The following is a 9,017-nucleotide window of genomic DNA, read 5'->3' as shown; positions in this document are numbered from 1 at the left end:
TAATTTTTAGGAACTAAATTTCCATAAAGCTTGATAGAAAAATTCAGGAGATCAAAGAATTAAAGTGGCAAATCTCCTCCTAATGTCTTATCGAGTGAGCTATGATGGAATTGACATACAAGAATATAAATATATGTATATATGTATATATTCAAGAGTATGTGTATATATATATTTGAAAAACAGAAAACGTGTATATATATTTTAGTAGTAAAATAAAAGTGAATAATTTAGTCTAGAAAGTAAGTTGAAAAGACGGCGTCGTTTTAGTACGGCGGTTGTCGTCGAGTTCAATCTCCGAATTGAAAGCTTCACCGACTCAGCGACTGTGGCGTACGGCGCTGAAGATCGTAGCCAAAAAATCTTCGGGGCTTCAACTTCCATGGAGGGAATCGGATCCAGATTGGGCCGAGCCTCGTCCCGGTACGGTCCGGCGGCCACCGTCTTCAACGGCCCCGTCCGGAAGTGGAAGAAGAAGTGGGTGTTGGCCTCTTCCTCTTCCTCCGGCCTCACTTACCACCCCTCTTCTCAGTCCCAATCCAACGCTCAGAAGCTTCTTCTCTGCCGCTGGACTCCGATTCATCCGCCTACTTCATCGGAAGCTGACGGAACCACCGCGCCGCCTGACGAGCCGCCCAAACGGAAGTTCCGTTACACTCCTGTAAGTTCAAAGCTCTATCTGAATCCATTTTGCATGGTCCGATTGATGCTGTGTGTGGTAAGTGGGAGATTGCGATTGCGTTTGTTGCATGTGAATTGGGAGTGTTACCGATTTCTTAAGTGAGGGGTTTGTGAAGAAGTTCTTCGTCAATCTCGTCTATCGTTGATTTTTCATGGACGATGCAGTTCTTGGTATTGATTTGTATCAGTGCTTTTTAGTTTCTACTTACTGATTTTAGCATTCTCTGCCTTTTGGGAACAATTTAAAAAAGGGTGTTGTTTCTGTTGGTATGTGTCTTGATTATGAATATAGGTCATCTTGTATTCTGTTCTGATTGTTGCCTGTTCTTCTTAATTAAGATTTAACTGCGAGCAAACAATTTGCCTTTTTTGGTTGTGATGTGCAGATTGCTGTGCTGGAGGAGCAGAAAAATGCAGAATTGAGAAGTATAAAAGATGAAGTTAGAGTGAAAGAAATGGACCAGTTGGCGGCAAAGACAGCTACTGTGGGCAATGAGGCTCAGGGAGAGCTAAATGTCAATGAAGTTTTTAAGGAAGAAACTCAGGTGATTGATTGATTTCAACTTGGTTTGTACTTGTGAAGTTTATTGCCTCTGCTAACTTAAGTATACCTTAACTAGTTTAAGCATATGTCAAGGTTAGAGGTTGGAAATCGGTTCGAATACCCCTTCACATGTTGAACTAAAAAAGGGGGGGAAAACGATTTCTGATTGTCTTTGGCTGAATTGAATCATTCATATCAGATTTCAAAGAGCTCTACCTTATGATACTTGTTAATTGAGATAGTTACATGCTCATGTTGTTTATAATAATTAACTGACAAATAAAAATCTGAAACTTGTGTGGTTCTGGTCAACATAAGCATAACTCAACGGTAATTAGCTTGTACTCCTTTTGGACCGGAAGTTCAAATTTCCATTTCTCCACATCTGTTGTACTCACCAAATGGGAAAATAAAAAAATAATAAAAATAATAAAAAAAAGGAAAACTAGGGTGGTTATGGTCTTTGGCTTTCAAGTGCAGTGAGACAGGAGACGGTTGATTGGTGCCAACTACATGGAAAGATTACAGGAGAGAACAACTTTTCATCTTAAAACTGGATTTCTCTTTATAGTTCTGGTTTTAGGAAACCCTGTGCCCTGAGCAGTGAGCATGCTAGGATACTTCTTAATTAGAATAAGATCTGAATATATTGAGATATAAAGATGAAACCACAAGATAATCCAAGTATTGGAACCTCTCTTGTGTATGCTAACCCAAGTCGTACATCACTCAACAATTGCCTCCCTTCCCTCAATTTCCCTCCCTCTCTTTATAACAAAATAGACCAACTCCCTAACTAATTATTCTTATTTCCTTTACTACTAGCATACTTATATCTCTAACTGAGTACCTTACAGAGCACCAAGGAAGAATTAAAGCCATCTTTACCAATTCACATACTCATGAACTGTGGCATAGGCATTGCTTACCGGAAAACTTAATCATAGATAAGCTAGCTAGATCAGTACAAGATGGTAGAATCTTCTCAAGAACTTGATGAACCTCGACCATTCTCTTTGCAGGAAACAAGCAAGATTCTGAACAGCCCGAGTGATGGAAGCAGGAACAATTTAGATTTGGCCTTGTGCTTGAATGGTCGGAAACAGATTCAAGATTCGGCCGGTAAGAGCTCTTAAAATCTGCAAACAGGACATAGCTGAAGCCAGTTTTAACCTTTTGGACAATGGTATAGCAGAAATTTAGCCCCTTATGTGAATTAGTATTTCAGTGGTAACTTGGAAGCATAATGTTTGTATATGATCTTAGGGTTAGTGGGAGATGGATCAGTATATAATCTAGAAGAACTTTATGGGAATTTGTTCAGCGTGGAAAATGTATTTATTCTTCCTGAATAATGTGCAATCAGAATGCTCTAGGAAAAACCAACTTCTGGGAAGGAATTATGTTCATGAAAATGTTCATATAAATGTTGATAGTGGACTTTGATAACTAGGAGGAGCTGTATGGTCTCTGCCTCTCTTCCTAAAATCAAAAGCTTAGAAGAAATTTAAAGGGTAGGTTACAAATTTGGTTCTTAACTCTAAAGTTATAATTTAGATCATTTACTCTAGTTTGATAAAATTATCATAAATTATAAAGTTTTATCAAACTATAGGGATAAAATTCAAGCTTTTAAAATCATAAGAATTGGGTTTTAACTTTTTTTAGCCACAAGGACCAAATTTGTTTATTTGTAGTTTAACTAAATTTAAACATTATGTTCTTTGATGTTGGAGAGAAGCAAGAGCAGGTTTGGAGATATCTATGGTTGTGTTTATTACAGCACCATATATGTTTTAAGTTTAAAGATTTTACTGTTTTATGGTATTAAATTTTCATTGACATGTTGAACTTTTCATTAATATTTTCACATTTCATGGGTCGACATCGACATGGAAGATTCATTTTATCTTGAAAATAAAATAAAGAAACCCCAAAAAAAAAAAAAAAACAGTATTGTAACTAATATGAATATAATATATTTAAAAAACTAATATTAATATAATAAATAATAAATAATTTTTCTTAAAAAAATAAATATTTAAACTGGTTTATAATTCGTAGTATGTTTATTTGCAAATTTATATGTTTTTTTAAAAAATTTTTGGTTTTTATAATATTATCATAAATATTCATTGACATCTTGTTGATATTTTTATCTAGCTTTAATTAAAACTAGTTGATATCGACATTTTAAATCTTGATTTGTTCCACTAATGAAATTGTGATATTTGATAATATTCATGGATTTTTTTTTTTTTTTTCGTTTTTAACTATTATGCTTTTATGAAGACTATAATTTTCCATTCTTGAATAACATAAAACACTCATTTTTATGTATCACGTCATACAGAAAAAATATATATATATATATTTTTTAAAAAAGAAAGTTTACCACAAATAGTGACTTGTGATTGGACACTTCTACTCATTATAAAAAAAAAAAGAGTGTAATCTACAATGTATGAAAGTATTTATTTATTATGATTATTATTTAGAAAATAGAACAATCACAATATGCATATATTCTATTTTGCAATTGGAAGCACAGCTTTTAAATGTGATTATACTATTGTATAATTATATCATTTTGTGCCGTTTAATAACTATCGACCTAATAATATTACACATACATAAAAGAAAGAAATACTTCTTCGTATTAACAAAATTTAATAGAGAACCATGTAATAAAACGAGTCATAACTTTTGAATGGTAATTAGTATCTTATTCACCTGAACTACGCTCAAACAATTTACATGACATGTGAAAGTAAATGATCGCTTTCTAATTGAAAAGGTGTTTAATTTAGTAAAAGTGAAGCTCTAAAAATTCATTTTCGGCTTTCTTTTTTTAATTTGACTAAAACTCAAAAAGTGTGTTTTCAAATTTGAATAACTTTTATACATGATTTTCATTGAGCTTAATTTGGAACTCAAAATAAAATCACAATCAACCTTTGTGGAGTGGTCTTTGATGACATTTTACTCGTGTATGTAATGCAAAATTCCTACTCCCATACCTTGGCAAATATGCTTTCCTTGATGTCCAATCCCAAAACCTGAAGTATGAAATCTGAAAACAGCTTAAGCAATAAAACATAACCTCATGGAAACTGCCAACATATTCCTTCTAACCATCAAATTTTGGTTAGGTATACAAAAGAAAATTAATTTCTAATTCAATTGGAAGGATAGAATCATTTCTTAGCTTAGCACCTCATATAACATTTCCTGTCATAGAATTGGAAGAATTTGAGGAATCCAATGGCAGCCTTGGACCATTCCATAGCAGCTTCTATCACTTTAGATATTAATTGGTCGAGTTATCTTCCGCGGCTTGAGTCACACCAACCTCGGCTGGCCGAAGAACTCGATCGTGTAGCATATATCCAGACTGTTATATAAAACATGAGAAAATCATACATCTCCACAACCAATGCAATATCCATCAAACCAAACTCCTAAACTAAACAGTGACGATCTCGTGTTCTTGAGAAAAATTGGAAGCAAATATCTGTTATAATGTATGAACATGGCTGCTCCTACTAACGACCAGACTCTTTTCTTTTTTTAATAAGAAACTTAACTTAGGATACAGAAGAGGGGGAGATGAGATATCCCCACAAACCAACAAGTTACAGGAAGGAAGCCCAACTAGTGTAAATATGAGTCTGGCTATAATTACAAAAGAATTTAGAGGTAGAAGCAAAAAGAGTAACAAGATCCCAAAAAACGTTCTTGCTTAGAACATGGCCACGCAAGATCCTCGAGTTTCTTTCAAATCAAAACCTCCACAGAAGGGCAAAGACCCAATTAGACCTCATCTAAGTCAAAGCATGAAACCTGATGGCCAAACTTAAGATTATTAAATTTGTTTATAGCATAGTCTAAAAGACAGTTCCCCTTCCAGTTTGATAATTGAATTTTTCTTGGCATATAAATATCTTCAAACTACCCATTTTTTTAAGTACGCAAATTCCACGGGTATTTGTAGGATTACAAATTGAACTAATACCTTCAGGACAATAGCCACAGTGCCGTCTGGCTTAGACCCATCCGGTATCTGGAATACAGCGAAATGCTTATGCGGATCAAATGGTTCGCTTGTAGGGTCAAATTTCTCTACTCCAAACTTTGTAAATGCCTAATAAAAAAGTGTTTTAAGCTTCAGAACAACATATTAAACTTGTGGTTTTCCTCTTCAAATGTTGAATAGCTCATGCTAATTACAAATGGAAAACTTTACCTCCATAAGCTGTTTCTCGGTCATATCCACCCCTTCTAGAAGGGATTTTAGAAGAGGTACGGCTCCACTTGAATCCTGAGATTCATTAATCTTTGAGAAACTATCTTTAACCACAGAAGAAGCTCTTCCCAAGTTGTCAGCAACATCAAGCAAACTCTTTGCAAAATTCTGTCAAGCATACGTTAACACACGTAAGCTCATGTTTAAACCAACTAATACCGGGAGAAAACCAACATAAAATTTATAGCACTAGGAGAACAAGAAGAAAATTTCATAATAGGAAAATTTCCGTACTATCTCCATTAGTACTCCATTCTTTGCTTGCAACAAAAGCAGCATTTAAGAATTATTTGAAGTCCGCAAAATAAATGAATAATAAATTAATAAATTATTTAATGATGTGTTAAATAATGAATGAGTAGTATTATGGTAGTACTAGAAACTTTTTCGAGAACAATAATCAAGAAACCTGAATGGCAAACTTCTTTGAATTCTCTGCTTCACGTCTTGTCCTGTCCATAACATTCTCCATTTCTGCATAAGAACGGAGGACTTTATCTTGCATTTTCTCAAGCTCTTTATGCTTAGACTTCAAAAGCTCTTCCTTCCGTGCCAGTGACTTTACTAGATCATCCATTGAAGGTTGTTCATCACTTTCGGAATCCGAATCAGAAAATGCAGTTCGTACACTCCGCCTACTCCGTCGTCTTGATTTCGATTTGGTGGAATGGGAATCCAACGTAAAAGTCGATTCTTCTGCTCGATCAGAAACTTCAGAATTCCCATGTTTTGTAGGACCGTTATTTGTAGAACCACTATGTTTGGCACTCCCCTCATTTTCAGAAGATTCATGGATAGCAGTAGAGGATACTCCAAATCTTTGGAAGGGGAAAGGATTATAGACTATATGATTTAGTAAAGACACTTGAACTGGAGCAGACTGGAAGAGGAAGCATATTACCAAAAGTAAGCAAAAACTCACAAAAAGTACCAAATCAAAGTACAGGGCAGGATTAAAACATGATGAGAAATGCAAACACAAGTTATATAGAAAATACTATATCAACAACATTCAAGCAAAAATTTCACAAGCTCATTGTTCATCCATACCCAGATCAAATCACCTCTCATATTTTAAAATTTGATTATGAAAAATTATCTGTACTTCTCTTTCAACCCAATTGAACAAGAATAAAAATTCTCCTAGAGAGTAAGCAATAGAAGCATAAAACAAAAGATTTCGCAATGGCAAGCAAAACAATTAAGCTTTCACAAGGAAGCATTAGATAAATAAGAATCAAATAGTGCCTTCTCAATGCAATGGCAAAAACCCTATCTAAAACCCCAGAGGAGAGAACCTTTGAAAACACGGCTTTAGAACCTCAACCTTGCCGGAGATCTCATGAACGAGACCGTGAAACTGCCTGTAGAGAATCGGAAAAGTTTGGTAGCCATATAGGATCGGCGAGCTCCGGTGAAGGCTCCTGGAAGCTCGAAAGAGGATTCTCGAGACGGACATTGAGAAGAAATTGTAAAGGCGGACAGTGAGTGAGAAAACGAAATCCAATGCTTCAAAATTACAGAGATTTGTTAGAGAGAAAAAAAAAAAAGAAAGAAAAAAAAGCAGTATCATTGCTTAAGATTTGGGATCAAGACAAATATGGGTATGGTGGACATCTCACATGCACCATTGCCTAGATGGACGAGGTGTGTGCGATTATTTTTTTATTAAAAATAATTATTTTTTTAAATAAAATAAAGTGTGGTCTTCACGCAGCTTACGTGGTCTTCCACCCGTGTCACCGTTCTAGTCTTCTTCTTGTGTGGCCTTCGCGCACATCCCTCCTCCCATCAATTTTGCGCAATCGTTAACATTCAAGGCCTATAAATATAGTCGAATTCCTTCATTCTGAATACACAACTATTTTCTCCTCTCTTATCTACTTACTTCCATCTATTATTTCCTCCACTTTTACATTTTCCAGCAATTTACATATTCAATGGTGTGAATATTCCAATCAGTTCCGATGCAGCTCCAATCGAGACAGATTTCATTTTTTCTAGGTTGTTTTATCATAGGGACAGTGTGGCAATTTTTTGAACTGCTTGCACAAGGGACAGAGCCGCGAAATATCTTAAAGATAGCGAGCTCCGCAACTCAGCCTATAATCGATTTTCTATTGTAGGTTTTTTTCGACGTTAAACGTCATTCGGCTACAACCGTTTCTTGCCCACCAGAGGTAGCTATTCCAACAAGATTCAATAGTTGAAGTTCTGGCGAGAGGAGATGGACGGAGGAGGAGGGAAATATTTTGGGGAAATGAAGGTGACAGGTCGAAGAGAATGCTTCCGGTGGTTCTTGATTTTACATATTTGCCCTCCTCCATCTTTTGAAGTGGTTGTGCCTACCCATGGATTAACGAGAAATATTTTGAAAACTTTGTAGGGATGATCCTATTCAAGGATCCAAAAGAAATCGAGTTTTCTACTTATATCAGTAGAGTATGAAGTTACCCATTAAAACTCGCATAATTACCTGTCACTTAACATCGTTCTCGTTCCTTCTAAAGGAACGGTGAAGTTCCACAATAGAAGTAGGGATCATTCCCATTTTTAATTTTTTATACATAATCAAAATTTACAGAACGAAAAATAAATATGCATTAACAATTTTACGGCTGCTAGAGAAGGGAAAAAGAACTAGGGTTTAGGGAAGACTTGCCCTTGAAGAACCAAAACCTTCTTTACGAAATGCCCTTTTCGAAACAGTCACAAAAAATCACGATCATGAACACTCAATGATAACACCACCAAGCGAAACCTTCTGTATTCTCTTTTGGGTAGAGAATCCTCAAGAGTTGTGTGGGTGGGTGGGAGGGAGAGATTTGAGAGAAGGAGAGTGTCTGTGGGAATTTTTTTTTCCAGAGAGATACACTTCCGTTCCTCTTCCCGTAGAAGATGAAGATCTATTGAAAACAACTCACTCACCACATTAGATTAAGAGAGAATTAAGGGAAGGAAAGTTATTTCCCTCCCTTTAATTTTGAAAACTAAAAATTAATTTTAATTTAAATAATTATCATATATGTATACATAATAACTAACTTATTATATATATATATATATATGTTATATCATACATAACATATAACTTATAGTTTTTATATTGTATCAAATACAATATAACTTATAGTGTTTAATTCTTTTAATCAATCATGATATTTAATATAAATCACATTATATTAAATTTAATCAAATGAATCTCATCTATATAATTAGTATTTGAATCATATTCAAATAATTAATTCCTCTCAAAATAAATTTTATATTATAATATATCAAATACATTAATATCATATATAATTAAGTTAAATTATTCATATCACATATAATTAATTCCTTCAATTAATTTGAACAATTCAAAGTAATCCAAAATTGATTCTTCTTAATTTCTGTTGAGCTACAGAGGGGACCTTATGGACCTATAGATTGAAGATCAAACGGTTACTTGAATAATTAATTAAACTCGTTTAATTAAGTTATTCA

The 9,017-nt window shown here is 34.5% G+C and overlaps 2 protein-coding genes across 4 annotated transcripts; one reads left to right on the top strand and one right to left on the bottom strand.

Moving 5' to 3' along the window:
- Positions 1-209: 209 nt before the first annotated feature.
- Positions 210-2,731, top strand: LOC120085942. Its single transcript, XM_039042274.1, has 3 exons — positions 210-661; positions 1,068-1,226; positions 2,248-2,731. Exons 1-3 carry the CDS (start codon positions 383-385, stop codon positions 2,359-2,361), a joined length of 552 nt encoding a protein of 183 aa, XP_038898202.1. The 5' UTR covers positions 210-382; the 3' UTR covers positions 2,362-2,731.
- A 931-nt stretch (positions 2,732-3,662) lies between these two features.
- Positions 3,663-7,105, bottom strand: LOC120085940 (grpE protein homolog 2, mitochondrial-like). 3 transcript variants are annotated; one of them, XR_005484081.1, is made up of 6 exons: positions 6,859-7,105; positions 5,941-6,411; positions 5,472-5,639; positions 5,241-5,369; positions 4,442-4,619; positions 3,663-4,298 (listed from the first exon to the last, which is right to left on the bottom strand). XR_005484081.1 is itself a non-coding variant. In XM_039042271.1 (5 exons), exons 1-5 carry the CDS (start codon positions 7,102-7,104, stop codon positions 4,536-4,538), a joined length of 1,098 nt encoding a protein of 365 aa, XP_038898199.1. In that variant the 5' UTR covers position 7,105; the 3' UTR covers positions 3,664-4,535. The 3 variants fall into 3 exon arrangements, 1 of the variants encoding a protein (XP_038898199.1); XR_005484082.1 differs by having other exon boundaries at positions 3,663-4,284; XM_039042271.1 differs by having other exon boundaries at positions 3,664-4,619.
- Between the last annotated feature and the right edge of the window lie 1,912 nt (positions 7,106-9,017).

This window comes from Benincasa hispida, chromosome 9 (assembly GCF_009727055.1).
Source record: "Benincasa hispida cultivar B227 chromosome 9, ASM972705v1, whole genome shotgun sequence".
Classification (NCBI taxonomy): domain Eukaryota; kingdom Viridiplantae; phylum Streptophyta; class Magnoliopsida; order Cucurbitales; family Cucurbitaceae; genus Benincasa; species Benincasa hispida.
This window is presented reverse-complemented; position numbering and strand designations above follow the sequence as displayed.

Bases quoted from the DNA above. Each gene is read 5' to 3' on its own strand.
- LOC120085942 (XM_039042274.1), top strand. From the start codon at position 383: ATGGAGGGAATCGGATCCAGATTGGGCCGAGCCTCGTCCCGGTACGGT. The intron at 662-1,067 runs GTAAGTTCAAAG...TGTGATGTGCAG, and splicing joins GGAAGTTCCGTTACACTCCT to ATTGCTGTGCTGGAGGAGCA. The intron at 1,227-2,247 runs GTGATTGATTGA...TTCTCTTTGCAG, and splicing joins TTTTTAAGGAAGAAACTCAG to GAAACAAGCAAGATTCTGAA.
- LOC120085940 (XM_039042271.1), bottom strand. From the start codon at position 7,104: ATGATACTGCTTTTTTTTCTTTCTTTTTTTTTTTTCTCTCTAACAAAT. The intron at 5,640-5,940 runs GTTTCTTGATTA...TATGCTTGACAG, and splicing joins CAAAGAAGTTTGCCATTCAG to AATTTTGCAAAGAGTTTGCT. The intron at 4,620-5,240 runs GTATTAGTTCAA...TTTATATAACAG, and splicing joins CTGTGGCTATTGTCCTGAAG to TCTGGATATATGCTACACGA.